This window comes from Haliotis asinina, chromosome 3 (genome assembly GCF_037392515.1).
Source record: "Haliotis asinina isolate JCU_RB_2024 chromosome 3, JCU_Hal_asi_v2, whole genome shotgun sequence".
In the NCBI taxonomy this organism is placed as follows: domain Eukaryota; kingdom Metazoa; phylum Mollusca; class Gastropoda; order Lepetellida; family Haliotidae; genus Haliotis; species Haliotis asinina.
Genome location: NC_090282.1, coordinates 13,399,249 through 13,419,865, shown reverse-complemented (window position 1 = coordinate 13,419,865; position 20,617 = coordinate 13,399,249). Strand labels below are relative to the sequence as shown.

At 41.3% G+C, this 20,617-nt stretch overlaps 1 protein-coding gene across 2 annotated transcripts in view; it reads right to left on the bottom strand.

Moving 5' to 3' along the window:
* Positions 1–20,617, bottom strand: part of LOC137277491 (bone morphogenetic protein 7-like) — a 32,861-nt gene continuing 12,244 nt past the window's right edge. Inside the window, exons 2-7 of one of the 2 annotated variants that reach the window (XM_067809235.1) lie at positions 13,782–13,865; positions 10,426–10,615; positions 9,072–9,220; positions 8,267–8,446; positions 7,539–7,612; positions 1–4,384 (exon numbers count right to left, since the gene is read on the bottom strand). In XM_067809235.1, the coding sequence (XP_067665336.1) occupies positions 4,124–4,384; positions 7,539–7,612; positions 8,267–8,446; positions 9,072–9,220; positions 10,426–10,615; positions 13,782–13,865 (938 nt within the window). In that variant the 3' untranslated portion in view covers positions 1–4,123. The remainder of the gene's footprint in view (positions 4,385–7,538; positions 7,613–8,266; positions 8,447–9,071; positions 9,221–10,425; positions 10,616–13,781; positions 13,866–20,617) is intronic. The other variant, XM_067809236.1, reaches the window with a different exon arrangement.

Here is a 20,617-nt window from a genome sequence, read left to right as displayed (position 1 = left end):
AAGTTTTGATTGATTTTATTCAGAATCTATTCAAACAGGAACGTTAAATAACACAACCGTACATAAATGCTCATATGTCATAAAAAGATATGTATACATCATTTCCACGGAAACACACTACAAAATTTGATCCCTTTGCTCAAGATAATACTTTTATATTATGTTATTCGATCCTAGAAGCGTACTTGTCACGAAGAGGTAGCATGTCCTGTGATAGTTTAGTCTTCCTTGTGTGGAGGGTGTTGGCAGAGCTGTCGGCGTCCAACCCTAAGTACACCGAGTATACAAACGGCCAGTTATTGGTCCATTTGAAGGTAACACATGGGCCGACCAGTGACCTGTTACTGAGAAAATCCGAAGCAGATTTTGATTCGACAGTGATTAGTCAACAATTTGTTTCTTAAGTTGTTAAGTATTCCTGATAATATAATATTACTTTTTTATTTTCCAGGTGTGAGAGTGTGGTTTAAATCCGATTTTAACTATAGCAGTAACACGGCTGGGACCAACAGTAACGGGCTTATCACACTGTGGGGAATCGAATCCGAGTCTAGGGCGTGACGAGCGAACGCTTTAACCACTAGGCTACCTGTACGCCCCTTAAAGTTGTAACGTTTATCATTGTCTTTTTATGATAATTACATCACATACCCACCTGTACCAACAGAAATAAGAAGAAATCTGTCCACACGTCTTGGAACGGCAGCTTCAAAATTAAACAGTTAAAATCAAAATGTTCTGATTCAATAAGGTAATACGCTGGACGGTCCGTTTCATTGAATGATGACGTATTTCGCGGAAAGTGACGATCGTGATCCGGGCGGGACATCCAGAAAGGCTTTCACAAGGAGAATCCAACCTAATACACTGGTGAACGAACGCTTTGACCACATGGCCACCCAAACTCTGCTGTCTGGACGTCGATCAATATTTATTCTTTCCCGAGCTGCAGTATCAGCATCACGGAGAGTCTTAGCGAGGCAGTGGCTGGGAACGACCTATATTTCACAAAACTATCAATATTTTATATGTGCTGTAAAAGAAGTCCATAATATTCTCGCTCATTGTGACTCATACCGTTATGACGTGCATTTCAGGTCACGTGACCTTTCACCAGTAAGACATTAAAAGTTCATTTTTCCTGTGTTTCTGTTTGAATACAAAACCATGTTGACTCATGGTAAGCACGATTCCAACACAAACAATAGCTGCAAATACTGAACAATTCACATTTCAAACCATACTTCATCATACAAATGTGTTCTTCATCCACCAACCAGAACCAAAAGCCAAAACGTCTGTTGAATAATAAATATATACACTAAGAAAGGAAATTGCACTTACAATGAAACATAAAAATGCATATTTCAGAAGAATGGTTCAGCCATATAATGATCAGAACACTATTTCCAGTAACATATTTACAAACTAACTGAAGAAGTGTTATCTATGATCGCTGAATTGATTCTGGGGGTCAGTCGACATCACTATAACACACATTTCCCACAGATAAATCTTGGACAAGCGTGCGGTAATTGTCACGTGTCTACATATTCTTCCCATTCAGTTTCCATTAAATACTTGTTGACCTGAAACTAACAATATACCAAAACGCTGTCAGTTTATAAATTCAGTCTGATGCATTGGTAGTTTTTCAACTGTCAGTAATTATGATAATTGTGTATCCGTATTAATATCCCACAGAACTTTATATTTTAAGTATTACTCGTATGTAGAAATAATAAAAGCTCCCATGTGAAAAAATATAACGTCCATCTGAAAATCCATTACATGCCAAAAATGACACGTAAATTTGACAGATAGATACATATTTCCGTCTCATACAACAAAGTATGTTACTTTTATCCTTGATTCTAAAATGTGGAAGTTTTCAGAGGAGATTCAAGTTTAAAGTCCCCCGTCAAATCATAATATCGAATGTACATCTGAAAGTATTCGAGGAAACGGAAACTGAACGAACCTTTTGTCTATAAACTACAGACAAGACAGTCTCCCTTTGAATTGCTAAATATATCGGTTTGGAAAGGTAGTTAATAAATATCACGAGCCAAGACGTTCATGACTAACCTATGCCCAAACACCTATTAGAAATTAGCATTCATCACAGAAAAGGTTGTTTACCAAACTATCATCTTCACATGATTGTTGACAGTTGGCACGGACAGGTGCACGGCACTTTTCTAACCTGATATATTTTGCGATTCCAGGGGACACTTTCTAGTCAAACAGACTGTTGGCTATATGCTTCTCGCTCTGGCAGGAATACATGAAGCATTCAGGTTTGACTGAATGCTTGGCAATCCTCCCATTGATCATATTTATAAAAATAATCAGCTTTCGACTAATATTCGTTATATTACAATGGAGCGGATATATATATATATGTTCAGATTCGTGTTAGGTACTTGTGTCAGTGAGGGTCCTTCTTTCGTGGCAGTATAAACTGCACTACCCATCAAAAGTCTAGACTCATATAAAACACTCGCTATAGATGTCTAGATATATGGTCGCATCGAAGCTGAATTTGGCCACTATACCTTGGGAAACCAACTGCCAAAATTTTGCAGATGAACTATATGTGGATCATGAATCAAATTGCTCAAACGCATGTGAAAATATCGTGCATGTGAACAGCTGCGTTTTGGAGTAAAGGTTAGTTAGGAATTCACCAATTTTCATCATTTATTGAATCCATGACAATATCTTCTTCGACGTTACGACTTTGTTCTACAATACATCAGTTCATGTGTAATCAGTACCTATGAACAAAGTGGAATATTTCACAAAATCTAGTTTAGAAAAGGTGACTGAAGTATGTGATTACATTTACACTAGTGAGTCTAAACGTTTGATGGATAGTATAACGTATTCTTAACAAACGTTGAGTAGAATCGTATTCAGACGGCGTCTAAGTATTTGACGTCTGAGTTTATTTTATCTGAGTTCGTATGTGGTGCCTATCAGTCAGACACGACATGCGACATGTACGTACAGTAATACCTTTATCATGTACCAACATCTGAACACGTAAAACGACTGCACATACATCGTGGTCGTAACAACACACTGACGCTCACCCTTGTTTTGGACTTTAACAATCACACACCGTTGTGTCGAACTTACATGCATTCTACTTATCCGAGGTTCGGCACAAACGCCAAATGATGCCCGAAGCAGAAATCCGCTGGACCCAGTTTTTACATCGAGTTAGACACATCGCTGGTTGACTGTTGGACGATACACCAAACACATTAATTTTGAATCAAATGATCTGAATCAACTTAAACATCTTAAGAGACAAATATCATTTTACAATTATTGTCATACCTGTTAATAGGCAATTCAAATATACCCATGCGATGATACAAAATGTCAGCAATCTGTATCTTTCATTAGAAAATAGCCCCTTTGTTGATATTGCTCTGTTCTGCGCAACGTACAGAACATCAATGCGGAAGCGGGGTAAACATGAAAGGCTGTCTGGTTGGAATCTGCCATGTTCTACATTCCGAGGAATCACTGTGTTCCCGTCGATACAAACCCTAACAGAACCCACGGGATCTACAGAGGATGCAGTGGCCCGCTTTGCAACGATTCTTTAGCATGTTCTTTACATCTTTGGAGTTCCACGACAATGGGTTTTTTTGCTGGACGTTTGCTTTACATGTTCAACATGCTCTTTGGCAATAAAACATGCCGTGTTCCTCAATTGCTAGGATCAAACAAGATTGACATTCTCATGTCATACGCCGGTCGCACCCCCTGGCAAAAGGCCGTACGTATTTTGAATCTGGAAACATGATGGTTTCCATCTACGTTCAACGGTCTTTGAAGCCGATTGTTTTTATTTTGAAACTGAAAATCTGTTACATAATGATGTGTTTTAATAATCGGCTGCTTGCCATGGCTTTGAAGTATCAAACTGGCGGCAGTTTTGCTAGTGTAACAGGCTTTCTCGTATCTTCATCCACGGATCGATAGAGGCTATCAAAAGGTCACGTTGTCCTCTTGAGCGGCATCCGCAGATATCGAGTTTTATGCGCACTGAGAAAGCTTTGAACACCATTGGGCCCCATGTGAGTTTACACCAGCGTCTCGTGTCTCAGTGACAACCACACGCCTTTACTATCATCCCCTTGTATTTTTTAAGCACAACGTTTGAGTTATGGTCGAAATATAAGACAGATATTGCGGTCAGTTTGGTGGGGGCACAGCAAGGTTTCGGTGCCATGAACGGGTCCATGAGATGCACTAGTGTCTGAACAATGGCATGGTTTGTTGCATTCATGTGAGCTCCGAGGGGGAAGGCACATTCTCCATCGCAGTAGAACGCTGAGTAGCCATCAGGGGCGATAATCCAGTCCTGAAAAATATCAAAAATAGAATTAAAAATAGTGCTCTGCTGCAGCTTAATGATGTCTCGCACCTTTCGCAGATAATATAAATTTATTAATCACTTACACCCTCATCCACTTTCTGATTGTGATTTCTTACCTTATGCTCACCCCATGTCATGGACCATGTTAGTACAGTGGGCTGTTTTCGAAGGTACCTGTGCTAAGTGCTGTGCGGTACTTGTCTGGGTGGGTCACATTTGCGAATATTAGAGAGTGAGTGAGTTAGGAGATAAGCATACTGTGTTGGAAAATCAGAGGCATATCACGAAATTATAATAGCTCTAAATTTGATTTAAACCCGAACGCGTTGTCATAACCGTGTTATTCAGATTTTAAACAAATACATAAAGTGTTGGAATATCAGAGGTATATAACGTGATTGTATACCTCTGAATGATTTTGATTAACCAATCAAAATCCAGTACTTATTGAATTCATGGTAGAATATGGTTATGTAACCTTTAACAATATTCCAGCGTCACCAGAAATGGGTTTCACACGTTTGCGTACGCGTGCGTGCGCGCGCGTTATTGTTAAGGGTGAAACACCTTATGCGAATCTGGTCCAACTGCGATGAAGTGCAAAAATAGTAATTGATTTCTCGCATACCTACCATAAAAATATGACAAAAAGTCGTTACAATGCTGTAATAGCTTGGGAAGTCTGAATTTTGTCACTATCTATTACAAGATAATTTCAAAAAACATTTACATTTCAAATGATAGGCTAAATAATGATGTATCTACTAAACAATTCCTCATCCAATATCTTCTGAAGCCAGAACAACTTCAAAGCCTCACATCCCAATATAGAGGTATAGGTGAAGGGGTGCCATGTCAGTCAACACACTTGATCTCAATCTCTGAAGTAATACATTAGCAGCAAATGAATCGTTTATCGGTTGGTATGGAGTTGCACTAAAATGACATGTGCACCTGCTCGGAACACTACGCGTGCAGACAACTATTTGATGATACCGGCGCAGGTGCTGGGCGAATAAAGATGCCAACAGTCCTACGTAGGAACGTTTTGCCGCAATTCAAAACAGACAGAACACAAGGTAATATGTGTATATCTTGCTGCTTCTTCAACAATTTCTTTTCACCAATACTATTTCTAAGACTCAACTACTTCAATATCACAATAACAATAATAATCATTAAAACAATAATATCAAGAGTATTGTTATTATTGCACTACTTAAATAAGACATTACTCTAAATGGTATTTCACATAATTACAGATTACTCATGTCCTATCACTACCAGTCACTACTAATCACCCCTTCAATCACCACAGTTATCACGCATACTATCACTACTTATTATCGGGGCGGTTGTGTAGCCTAGTGGTTAAGGCGTTTGCTCGTCACGCCGAAGACCGGGTTCGATTCCCAAAACGATCAAACTGTGAAGTCACTTCCTAGTTTCACACACATGATATTGTCACACGTTTTCTCACGACCATAACGACGCGTTTTATCAGTAGTGTCTTCACGCATCTTCTATCACTAATAAAATCACATTTTTATCATTACTATCACGTTTTTTCACTACTATTACCACCCATGTTTCATCACTATTACCACTCATGTTTTATCACTTCTAATTATCACTATCACTACTAATTACCACCCATGTTTTATCACTACTAATTACCACCCATGTTTTATCACTATCACCACATGTTTTATCACTACTAATGTCACACTTTATGACTACCATGATCACACATTTTATCACTACTATTATCACCAAGTTTCATCGTAAGATAATCACTTTCACTGAACATATGTCCACACCCATCAAACCTATGGCGTCCACGCCCTGTAGTGCGACTGTGTTGCCCCAAACATTCCACATTTCACAATTCACGCATTTCCCGTACTGAAAACGGATACCGCCGAGCATGCTGTCTTGAAAACCCCCACTACTTCAACAAACGAAACAGCTTCAGGTTAAAATCTAAAAAGCAACTTATCAAAGATTCAGAGAATATTAGTTTTCTTTGAGATTAGCTCTAGCTTAAAAGCACGAGTAGCGGAGAGCGGCGAGGAATGACAAATTGAGCACGTTCTGACAACTGACTTAAGTCTCCCCGCCATAACTCATTTCATAAGCACTCAACGCACCCAGGTTGGAAGTTCCTGGCGCTGAATACTATTGATCTAACATGATAGATGGCCCATTAGGTTACGTTAGACTCGGTCGAAACTGTTCCAGCCAAGTCAGGAATGAAATTATTTTTGGCGTTTCTAATATTATTTGCAAAACAGTAAAACAGCGTAGTTTAAGTAAACACTCTGGAAGGTTGTATAGCCGAGTAATCGATAGCGGCGGCGGGCCATGGTAGATGATAGTATGCCCCCTCATGACATCAGCCATGTTAAACTGATAGATGTGATCAACTGCTGTCAGTCACTATGCTGTTAAATGTGATTCATACTGAAGATTGACGGTCTTGCTGTACATCTGCATTTAGTTGTCCCTTTTCTATCACTCAAGGATTACACAGTCACGTTTGTAACATTCAAGAGTGACACAGGGTTACTTCCCTTAGTTACGAAAAAACGAAATGATCGTGTGGTCGAATCCCAGAGTACAATGATCACATCAGCACCTCTCACCAAAGAGGTGTTGATCGGACGGTCTACATCGACCTGACAGGATATATCTAACCGGGATACCGCTGTTCAAAACAGTTCTAAACCCAACTCATTCACTCAGTCGCCAAACCACACTGTTTCTGTGTATGGGTGGTGCGTGTGTGTGTGTGTGTAAAATTCATTCATAGCAACCAAACCACAATGAGGTACAATTGTCATGTTCCAATATTCATATTGGAACTACAGTTTTATGGGCACCTACAAAAAATGACAGTCAGGAGCATAAGAATCACTATAAAAGGTAAAATACTGTCGATGACGTAGGATTCTGCAAAAACACCTTGAATGTTGGTGGCATTCCAGGAAAATACATTAGCGATGCGAGGAACAAGTCTTAGGTAATAACATTAAAAGTGTTCTTCTGAAATTGTAGATATTATATTACTTCTACAATCATGTCTTTTTCATGACTAGACAAACACATCCAAAGAAACAATCATGGCTCACTGACGCACCTGCCAACCAAGATCCCTGAAGCTCACATACAGCGTTCTGCGTTGACAGGCTTTTCTCTGGAATCTTGGGAAGTCTGAAATATAACAATACATGCCGTAGTCACATCACACTTCATCTACAGTCAGTAAACGCAGGTTGGTAGAAGTTAAATGCATTGTCAAAAAATATCACGCACTAGGGAACGCAGTGCTGCGACGAACTACTTACTGAACCCTGAAAATACAATGGCTGAATTTATATTGGTCTACGTGACTCTCGTGGCGGTCATATTGACATTTTAGCTTGTGTCAAACTCACCACATCAGGCAGGTGAGCTAAATGGCCCATGGAAACCTTATAGACGTATCTTATACTCTATAAAGTAAAGGAAATCACCTTGCTTTGAGCTTATTGCGGTAGGGGCATTTGTCAAACAAGTATAACTCTAAAAATATCTATTTCTTTCTATCTGTGAGTCGCTTGTACGTCCTGCATGTTTAATGCACTGATGCGATATGATACGATATGATACAGTGTCTGCAGGCTTAAACTGCAGAGATAGGTTTGACATTTCCACGTCCTTTGCCAAATATCAGTAGTTTGTCGTTAGTTCTTCATATACTGATAAGGCTATGACGCCAACTATTAACATTTTACAGGGCTATGATCTTAAAATATTCATGAAAACTATTCATCCCAGGGGTCGAGTACAGAGAAGGAAAACCACATTACACTTGTTACAACTTACTGCCAGGATAAGAAGGTTGGTCTGCGTAGGTGACGTCTTGACGATTTCGCCGACGTGCGGATCGTCGACGTCGTTCGTGCAGTTCCGTATCCATCCGGAAATACCCGACTAGAAACGGTTGTTTGGTTGTCGAGCCCCGTCGACCGACAATTCCAATGGGTCTTGGATCCACATCCTGACCTGAAGTGTTAATAAAATTAAGAACTGAATTACATAGGTCTGTGAGTGAGTGTGTGAGTGAGTTTGTTTTACACCACACTCAGCAATATTACAGCTATATGGTGGCGGTCTGTAAATAATCGAGTCTGGACCAGACAATCCAGTGATCAACAACTTGAGCATCGACCTGAGCAACTGGGAACCGATGATGTGTCAACCAAGTCAGCGAGCCTGACCAGCCGCTCCCGTTAGTTGCCTCTTACGGCAAGCATAGTCGCCTTTTATGGCAAGCATGGGTTGCTGAAGGCCTATTCTACCCCGTACCTTCACCGCTCACATGGGTCTATGAATACATCTATGTATACTATCTGTTACAGACTGATTAACACTGACAACAGCAGGAGGACAAACACGGAATCGGTGACATCGTTTTAGTTTTGGTGCAACGCTAGGTCAGACCTTTAAATCATCAGATATTCAGGCTATAACATTCCGCCAGTGGGCGTGGCATGTTTGTTTACGTTTGGTTCGCCAGGTATCCACACTTGCAAAGTATTTAGCCTCGTTTGGAGAGGGTAACTTGACCAGAATCCAAAAAGGTGCTTCACGTATTTGAACATACGCTGTTGACATACACACAACGTACCTCTAGCTCCGGTAATCTTCATGTACAGGCCGAGATTTGAACCAGGATTTCGTGTCCACTTCTCTGCCGCTCCGGTCACGTTCAAACGAAGCCAACCTCGGTAATCTCCCTTTATGGTCGTATTCAGTTCTGATTCCAAAACTTTATCTCTGAAATGAAATTGTACATGCAAAAGGTTACATGTTTACCAGGAAATGTGCCTTTCTCTTGTTCTGTCTCCTCAAACAGCGGTAGTTCCTTTATAATTAACATAATCAGTGCAATTTCAAGAAGATCCGGGTCAGAATTGGTCTTCAGTAACGCATGCTTATCGGACGACGACTGAGCTGACTAACGCGATCGGGCGGTCAGGCTCGCTGACTGGGTTAACACATGTCATCGGATCCCACTTGCGTGGATTGATAATCATGCTGTTGATCACTGACATACTCGATTATTTACAGACCGCCACAGTCCCTGGACCACATTATTTTCCCTACAGCCTTGCCCTCTCTGCAGTGCCAGAACCTTAAATGAAGCATGTCGAGATCTGAATCTCTGGTCTCTCTGGTGCTCCTCTTCAATTTAAATGGGTTTGTTTGTCACTATCAAAATTATATATATTGAGAAACTAAAGGATAGTTTAACCACCATGATGTATAGCTGGAATACTGCAGAGAACGACGTTAAATTAAAATTATTCTCTCAAGAAAACTAATTTGTTTAACGCCGCACTCATCATTTGTTCCACGTATATGACGGTGATATGTAAATAATTCAATCTGGATCCGATAACCTCGTGACTGACATCGCGACCACAGATTTACTCAGCTGGGATGCGATGACATAGACCATTAAGTCAGCGAGCTTGACCACCTCTTGTGACCAAGAACGGATTGCTTAACACCCATTCGAACACGATCTGCACGGGTCCGACTCGTGAACACCCAGAACAGAACAGGCCTTCAGTAACTGGTGCTTACCACGAAAGGCGACTATGCTTGTCGTAAAATGCGGCTAACGGGATCGGGTGGTCAGGCTCGCTGACTTGGTTGATACGTCATCGATTCCCAATTGCGCAAACCGCGGCTCATGCTGTTGATCAATGGATCGCCTGGTCCAGATTCGATTATTTACAGACCGCGCCATATAGCTGGAGTATTGCTGAGTGCGGAGTAAAACTAAACTCACTCACTTCACGGGTCCGAGAATATACAAGGCAACTACAGATCTCCAACTATGATTATAAATCAATAAATTACCTTCAAGGAATTATCTCGTGCGGGTATTTGTCAGTAATCCCGGAACGTGACATAATAATCGCATTGCATCACGGTAATCCTGAGAGGGGTCGACTCTCTGTGAGTCTACTTACTCGGGGTCACGTCCCTGCTTCATTCGGAACAACTCGATATGGAAGTCTTGGTGGCGGAAGTGCGACCTGTGTGCACGCTCTTTATACAGCCGCAGTTCAGATCCGGTTACGTGTTCGCCGACAGCAACCTCGCTGAAGTCGAAGTAGAACGTCCTGTCACGTTCATGACGCAGATGGGAAAATTTGTTAGCTGTTAAGAGAAAATACATCAAATAACTGCATTTGAAAGTACAATAAGGTACCTAGCTTTTCACTTGGAACGTAAAAAAATGTTCTTACATTTTAACGTAATCTTGTTATTATACACAAGAATATTCTACTCAAAATAAAGCCATGACTGACAGTATTCTCTTAATTCAGGAATGGAAAGTTTTCTTTGATCCACAGAACGACTTCAAAATAAAGATCTAACTGGAGAAAACAGTCCAAATGGCGTTCCCAAGCGCCACAAACGTTTATAATTGATGGTATTTGGAGTACCCTTTCATGCGAACATAACAACATAAGCTTCCTGGCTTGTGATGTACAAGAGCAAGGATTAAAAGCCTTTAGATGTCCCACCCTGTAATAGATGCGTTACGTTGCGGTACGTAGTGTTACGCCAGTTGTTAAAGTTAGAGAGCTGCATCTCGGACATTACCTGAGTGACACAGGCTTAACGTTTCCATAAGTTTTACAGTTACATCACCACCTGTCAGATTTCGGAGAAGGGGCATAGACCTTTAAGCACACTGGTGTTTTAGTGTTGTGATCTATAAATAACTGCGCCATGAGCATTGGACTGACGTCATAAGCATTGGAGTGACGTCATAAGCATTGGATTGAAGTCATGAGCATTGGTCTGTGCTACATGATGTGACTTGCATCAACACAAGCCTCAAAAACGACCCCATAAACTGCCTCTTACAAGTTGGACTTGATAAAAGCAGATGGTCGAAGCATATTAGTGAAGACGTATCCGTAAGTGCTGACAAACACAGTGCAATCATTTATTGAATTGTTTTGCTATTATTTTCTTATATATATTTACTGGGCCTTTTCTGTACTTTCAAAACTTACTGAAACTATTTTGAAACTGTAAAACAAACACTAAAACTGAAATCGGTGAAGAAAACGTACTTCATCCACTGCTTAGATAGTACTAGAGTAGGTAGTAGATACGTATGTGAATGTCAGATAACTATCATCTACGTACAAAATGCTTACATCTAGGGTGGCACGGGCGGATCCAGGAGTTGGGGGGATGTTCAGGGTCGTACTTTACCTCCAACCTGGGTGAAATTATCGGAGCTTATGTCCGTAGAAAATGTTTTGCACTGTGGCACCGACTCGCGTCCAAAGATTGAGGAAACCTACGGTCTGAACATCAATCTTGCGAAAGTTAAAAAATCCACATTTACCGTTGATTTCTTTTTTCCAATTGCTTATTTAAATAGCAATTCTAATTTGGTTTATGTCAGTTTGGCTGTTTTCAAGGGGGTTTAATTCAGCATGGTTGATTGATGCATCACAATGACAGCTTGAAACGGGACTTTTCCCAAACTCGTTAGTGAGCGGCCTCCTTACCAGACACTGGCGCAGCGCCATCGTAAATTATCAGTGATATAAGCCATTGACAGCGACGTTTAACCAGAACTAAGGTTTCAGTTAGAGTAGCTTGCAGATATTTTCTGGTTCGTCCATCACCGGTCCCAGTCATTAGAAGAAAGTGTACATGGAAGTTTTAATCAGCATTCACAATCGGAAATCAAACGTCCTTCTGTCATCATCTGTAATGTCCGTAGCCTATTTCTATTCTCAGTCACAATGTGTATTCTCAAGCAAAAACAATCTTCCGTATCCCATGTCATCTCGCAGTGTTCTAAGTCATCATCTCATTTCTCATTCGTATGTCTCAATCTCCTATCCAGTGTCCCTGTCATCAAATAGTGTTCCCTGTCACCCATCTCATTTCTCAGTCATTTAACATTGTTCCAAGTCACGCATCTCAGTCAGTCATCTCACAGTGATAAAAGTCACGCATCCAATGACTCAGTCACCTAACATTGTTCCAAGTCACGCATCTCAGTGATTCGGTAATCTGACAATTTTCTAAGCCACGCATCCAATGACTCGGTCATCTCATAGTGTTCTAAGTCACACATCCAGTAATTCGGCAATCTAACATTGTTCCAAGTCATGCATCCATATACTTAGTCATTTCACAGTGTTCCAAGTCATGCATCCAATAATTGAGTCATCTAATTGTGTTCCCAGTCAACCTATAGTGCGTTTTTATATTATTTAGCCTAGCAGTCTTCGCATTCTGTTACTGCCTTAAATATAGTTCTGTTATGCGTACATAGCTCATAAATTGCATCCATCTCCGTAATATCAGTGTGTTGCGCCTCTCGATTTAAAATAGTGAGTGGTTGAATAAGCATGTTGTTGAAAGAAAGAAAAACAACTGTCAACTCATTATACTGGTTGTCACACCTAAAACAGCAGGAGGAATCAAACCAAGGCGTTCTCGTTAAAGCGTCAATACCTCAACCATTGGACTACCCCCTTCAAGGATGCTTTCGACCATACCTGTTATACCCAGGCGTTCTATACAGTCAGTGTTTGCTAATAACCCTGTTAAGATGATGGCCCTAAGGACCCACAACCATAAGCTGTTAATCCTAATCCGAAGTGTTGGCTCTAAAGTAAATAATAATTAGTTATTGGGGATAGAAAGGCTGTCGGTCACAAGGACCTGCAGAAATCGAAAGCAGTGGGTCTGTGTGGTTTTCTGTCATACGGATGGATATGAATTAAAACAAATAACATATTATTACCAAGACTTGGGTGAGTTTGGTTTCACACCGGTGTGTACACAATTTCATGGTGCTGACGAACCAATAACCACAATCGTGATGAATTTGGGAATGGAACCAACAGTCACAGGGCTCCCAAGGGACGCAACTCCACCGAGCAAACTTTGGCGTCCGGGCTACCTGTTTCTACTGTTCATGTTGGTGTTTGAAGGATCTTTAAAGTTGCATGGTGAAAGGTTAGAAAATAATTGCAAGCGTGTGTCAGTTTTATATCCATGCACCAGCGTCACATGACTTCTTGCGACGTATTCCCTTAAATCATACGTCACAGTGTTAACTCAGCAGATGCAAGTGAATATACATGCGGACAGAAACGCAAATGTGGTTAGGTTAGTGAAACATTTCAAAAGGGACATCGCAGCAAATCTAATTCCAACTTTCTAATTACGTCAACACCTGCTGAAACAACTGCCAATACATCACACGCCCACGACTCACGAGGATGATATCTACACCAGCTAGCGTGTTGATAGGCGCACTTCACTACATGCAGAATACCTGATCTCCGACAAAGTGATGCGTATCCGTGCTCGGACCGGTTACGTTGGCGCGGGCACCTCGCAAGTTTACGAACTCTTCCTTCTGAATAAGAACAGGCACAATTTCAACTGTCACTGCCATATACTTAATACATCTAACTGAGTGAGTGAGTTTAGTTACATGCCGCTTTTAGCAATATTCCAGCAATATCACGGCGGGGTTACTCCAGAAATGGGCTTCACACACTGAACCCACGTGGGGAATCGAACCAGGGCCTTCGGCGTGACCAGCAAACGCTTTAAGCATATGGGTAACCCATCGGTCCCTCTCCTAACCGAGCCGTAGCATAGCGGTACTGCATTAATCCAACGTTTTCTGTATGTAAATTCGTCTTAAGAAATAGGAACTGTTTCACCTCTTAGCATTCAGATTTAACCTAGCGCATATGGATGATATGAGCGCACCAACCATCAAACAAGAGCACGGCGAGGCAACACTTGAGCCGTAATATGATAATATATGTTAATCTGAAACGAAACATGCTCAATGAAATGTATCGTTCACATAAGCATAAGACATGAAAGACAGTATGCAAAATAGAATCTGGATCTTTCATACACATAAACAGCGCATGCGTCAGAGGCGACACCTTTAATTTGTTATACGCAAGTTCATGGAAATCATTAACAGATAACCTGTACAACAATCAGATGAACCAGGCAGGGCGGCTCTGGATTTCTATGTTTTAAACATTTAAACCAGCTGTCATGTCGGAATATCTTTATTTAGCATTCGCTAGGGTCCATCTTCAAGAAAACAAGCACAGCGAAACACACGACAATCGTACATGGATATCTGCAGGTTTCCGGGGTGGTGGGATAGTCTAGAAGTTGTAACGTCTAAGATCCGAGTTTGATTCTTCGCATGGGTACAACGTGCGGAGCCCATTTCTGGTGCCCCCCGCCGTGATATTGCGTAGTAAAACTAAACTCACTCACTCATACTCACACGTTTTTAACGACCGAGTGTCACTGACATTCAGCAGAGTGCAACACTTTCTGCTGTTTCTGGCGTGTACGCAAAGACAAAGAAAAATAATTAAAAGAATATACAATACGACAAATTGCATCAAAACAATCACTAAAAAAAACAAAAAACAAACAAAAAAAACAAAAGAGAAAACAACACGTTTCTTGCACTTTACGGTCTCATCTGAAAGTCACTTAAACCGAACAGCCACTTTCATTAACGAATTATGTTTTCAGCAACCCATGTTTGTTATCAGACGGGACTTGAGGAATTGATGGATCAAAAAGGCATCGTACTCTGTAGATCGATGCCCCTTATGTCAATGCCTGAATTATAAGGTCTACTTGTGTATTTCCAGATCGACGTTAAACAGCTGCAATAGCGATGGGTGAGGTGTAAAACAATAAACGTTACATTCCATAATGTGGAATTTCCGTACAAACGAGGTTTCACTATACGTACCGACTTAGCGTTACATCTTCCTGCTCATCATCATTCCGCCGACATGTTTCAGCAGTCAACACGTGCAAGCATGCATCCAACTGGCACTATACATTAGCTTCGCGTGTTCGTACTTCGCTTCAACGTTATTGCGTTACCAACAGGCGGAACACAACCTTTCAGCAGGGTCGCAGTTCCCTCTCTGTAAGTCCCAGCATGCATGTGTAATTACCCTGGTGGTCCATATCGTAACTATCACATAACAAGCGGGATAACTCTTTCAGAGTGTAAACAGTTTAGACAAGTGCCGACATACCGGGCTGCCGTGATGGGGTATTGATGATGGAGCCAAGTCAAGGGAATGCAACTCAGCTGTAACGAACTCGAAAGAGCCATACCGTCTTTGGAAACCAGGCGCGAAGTGGTATAGAGCCAACACAGAAGGCACGTGGAATTTCACGTCAAGAGTATCTCAACGTTTGTGTATGTTTGTGAAATTAGTTATCTGGTCCTGTTATTGGAGCCAAGATCTTCTTAGGTACAATGTTCTCGTCGTAAATTCTCTCAGCATGATCACCACATGTGATCATGAAGTATTGTGGATTTTTCGAACGAATGCAACCATTACATAATGTTATTTATTTCTTAGATGCCCGATCTTAATGTGTGCGATATGAAATTATCGTTGTGCATATAAGTCTCAGGAATTGGTTGAAACCTCACAACTGCTGATTACGTCCTTACCATCAAACAGTCATCGAAAAATACCTGGCTAGCGTCTTTATTCAGGTATTCTTATTCAGATTCTTATTGGAGATATGATTAACATGATGCAACTTGCTGCTACTTTACAGTGATCACTACTATGGACTGAACTTAAAACTTATGGAGCCGTCAAGACATTTCAGGTACGGACGTGAGTTTTCTAAGACTTAAACATAATTATTTTCAGGCCCTGACAACATCCAAAATATGTCCCGTCATCAAATGTTTCAAAGACTAAAACAATAGCCTCAAAATAGTGTTCGAGTATGAGAAAATGTAATAAGTCGTTTGGTCACGGCGACCATACTTCGATTATTTCAATTGATGGAAACACCGCTAGTGCATATTATAGTAACGAGGACTAACGCTTATTCTCTTAACCTACGTAATTAGTAACCAGCAGACCCATTTAAAATAAAAAAGAGCCAGTGACGGATAATATAGGATTAAGAGCTTACATTTAGTCGCAGGAACAGGCTCATATAGAGAAAAATCTGTCAAACCCTGTAGATCCTGGAAAAATGTTAACCTTTCATTTCAAGAACTAATGCCATCAAGGTGTCGTTGCAAAAAAAGCGATCTACGTCCTTACGTCATCGTAACCTTAACGCCGACTTACGACATCGCAGCGCTACGGTTGGTTTGTGCATCTGCATCCTTGATGTAGTCTGCGTTCTAGGCACGAATGTGGACTGCTATTTTATTGATTGTGTAGGCGTTCTCTAAGACGTAAACGTGTGGTCAAAAGTACGATTACAGATTCATACATGAGGAATCAACGGAAAGTCAAAACCGCAAACGGATCGCATTGACCGGCTAGGTCGCATTCACATACATTTTCATCCATTGATGAGGGTATTTTTCTGCAAAGTCCTGTCTCGGGGCATGCGCTGTTGACTCGACGCAAACAGTCAGCAGACGGAACTGATGTTATCGCTACATGTTATACGCCGGCATTCACACGGGTGATGAGGCTTGCTATTACGACACGGGGGGTCGTATCAAAATACACATGGGTTATTAACGTGTTGTGTCTCAGTCAATGAGTGAGTTTTATTTTAAGCAATAACAACTTTTTAGCCATGTGATGGTGTGGGGCAGACAAACCAAACTTCACATCCTGCATTATCTCGGGGAAATGAACCTGGACCTTCAGCGTGACAAGCCAGCATGAGTCTACACCAACTGATAGAGTGAGTATGGTTTTAGTGCCATCACTGGGGCCACCAGAAATGGGCATGGCGTAGAAAAACTGGGAATCGAGTTTTTGACTTCGGCGTTACGTTTGAATGCTGAAACCACAAGGCTAACGCAAGCACCAATCTGGAGAACACATTCACTGACAACTCTATTTAACATTATCCACACACACGCACGCACGCGCGCGCGCCCATCAAAACCCGACGTCATGTTTTGGAAATATTGCATCCTGCTCTTTGAGGATACAACAACACGTCACCTTCTACAACACTGACACGTAATGTCTGGAAACATCTGGCGCGAGGTATTGGTCTCAAGTAATCTCACGAGGAAGTATCTAAAACAAAGCATTTCGACTGATCTAACACAATGTTAAACGTTCTCATTTTAGAAATATCAGTACTGACAACTTGGTCTTGATCGATTTGCGACACGACCAAATACATCCTCCTTTTGCTGTAATGTTAATAAAAACACACGATAAATGGTTTAATATACACCACTGTCAGAATTGAAACGATGTCTGTTACTTTTGAAACCACCCCTTGACGTAACGTACACAACGGTAACAAAAGAATTCCCAGGCCATTTATCCTGCGAGAGTTGAGGGTTCTCAACTGGCCGCTGGATGTGATGTTATCTTGCCAGGGAACCCCCAGTAGTTCATACACAGGCAATTAAATCATTCCTGATAGGGGTCGTAGGTATTCTATGAAGGAAGGAGGGTGAGGACAGTGGAGTGGGGTTAGGAAGGGGCGTTGTGTAATAACGGTGTCGACTACAGAATGAAGATGATTGTATGTCCCCCCCCCCCTCCCCCCGAAGTATGTCCATACTGACAACTGCCAAAATGTGTGTAATGACAACGCTGACAATCCTCTCTCGAGAATATTACTGTCTAATATGCTGATACCTCAAAAGTGTTTAGCACCTGAGGAGGAGGACAATGGGTTTCACCCATGAAGGCTCTGCTACAACGAAATCGAGATGACATGAAACGAGAAGGCCGAAGACGTTCATTATGGGATTTGCTTTGAAGTAAGGAAGAATTTGAAAATTGTTTGGCACTGACATCGCTAAATGAATTGAATGCGCATGATCTGTGCCTGAGTGGGAACCTGTGGTGTTATAACCCCTTAATGGCACACGTTTCAAAACAGACTTTGTGTTGCATGTCACATGACAAGATTCACGCGACACCAGAAACCACAGGAAGTTATTATACGGTCTTAAGCGACACGGACTTCCAACATTTTTTCGCCAAATGGGTTTACTGAAACTAAAAACAACCACACACTTATTTTAAAATCAACTCTCGCGTTAGTAAATTCTTGACACGATCTGTCGTATATTCCAACAATAAAACGGCAACATTTCACCTAAATTCCTTCTTAAATGTCAGCAGAGACCAACACCTGATAGTTTAGACTACATAATTCCTCGTGTTGTATTCCAGGGTGACCCAAGTGTTTCCCGATCCTGGCCCTGAACGGGTTCGCACAAAGATATCCAGCACACAGAGCTGATTCATTACTCGTCCACTTAGTGCTTGAACGTTCTCACTCCCAGCGATCCTGGCGGATAGGAGCACACGATGAAACCCTAGCCTGCCACAGGTGTACAGAGGACCAGGTGACACGGGGGTAAATCCCCAACACTGGGGAGGGATTATAAAAGGTGGTAGTCTAGTTCATCAACCTCACCGTATCAGCATATCAGAGTCGGCTGCTCACATGGCCTGTCGAGCCATGTTCCGCCATTGCTTCATTTCCGAAAACCTTCCATACGCCCATGACAGTAAATGAGGCCATGAAGCCTTAAGTTCAATACATAGGTTTATGGAGTCGGTCTGCAATGTTATATCGGTCCCAGACGACAACTCGTGTATAGTGATGACTGAAAACCTTTCCAGTGTTTTATAGCCTTGAAACTCCTTACGCCATTTGCAAACGTCCATGTGATGTCGCGGTTGAAAGAAACTGTTTTTTTTCACAGCCACTTGCTGTAAAGTTGCACTGTAAATGCGTATAACGAACTGATTGTTTTTAACATGGTTGATTTACGCCGCTCAACAATATTCCAGCTATATGGCGGTGGTTTCTAAATGAACAAGATTGGACCAGACACCCCAGTGATCAACAGCATGCGTATTGATCTACGTAACTGGGACACGATGGCGTGTGTCAACCAAGTCAGCAAGTCTGAATCCACGATCTAGTTAGTTGCGTCGTACGACAAGCAATGGGCTGCTGGGGACCTATTCTTAAGGGGATCTTCACGGGTCCGTAACGAACTGAAATTACAGGTCTCTCTGGCATAAAGTCGTACTTTTATATGCAGATCAGTGACCCCTAGGACAGCATCAGCACGTTATAAACTTTCGGGGTAGGAAATTTAATTCCGCTCGACGGTCGGAAAGTGGCACAGAAATATGACTAGGTGTTTGGGTGACATTGTGTATATATTAACAATAACAATATTTGGTGGCACTGCTATACTGTTTCCGTTTCATACTGGTAGCAGTGAGACCCTTAGGTTAGAATTGAGTGCAAACATTATTCACGCAGTTGCACCTTGAAATAATCATTTAACCAAACATTCGTAATGTTTGTTTCATTAACCAATCAAACAACTTCGAGCTTCACTGACATGGCCAGCTTACAAGTAAACAAACCGCCTTCGATCACCTTTGCCTGCAGAAACAGTTCATGGACTCAAATCATGTCAAAACTTTCAATGGCAGTTTTTTCTTCCAAGCAGATAGGTTTGTATGGGGTGAAATTTGCACTTCAAGTGAAGTTGATTGGTCAGTCGGTTCTTACAAAACGAATAAATACTAACACGATGTTCACTCGTTCAAGAGTCGATATTTACTTATGTAAGAGATACAAAAGGTTTTATTTATTAAAACATTCATTTAGGTTTGGTGTGGCCAGCAGCTCTACATAAACTTGGATTTTAGTTATTCAACTTTGAGTTATATCTCTCCTTTTGAATCAATCACAGATAGAAACTTCTTATGAGGACTTCTATTTTAATACCGACTGTTGTATTTGGCGCTGTCCGTGAACGTATTACTCAGAAAGCTCCAGTATTTACGTGTATACATTTGTATAAAAGGAACTTATCTCTGTGTGTAAGAACATGCGAGGGAGGATGGACTATTTGCGGTTGCTCACATACTGAAAGACTTTTAGCGCTATGAACACACAATGCAATTTAGAAAGTGGTCAAATGTACCATGTGTTATATTTGGGATAAGTTTCCCAGCATAGTGCTGATTTTCTTTTGCTGGGTTGAGTCCCATCCGGGAGTCGAACCCTCACTCTCAAGTAACAGAAACCTAATCACAGCCAGCACACAGTCAGCGATTTAACCATCGCAGTCACCGAGCATTCCGCGAATCCGAAACATAGCAA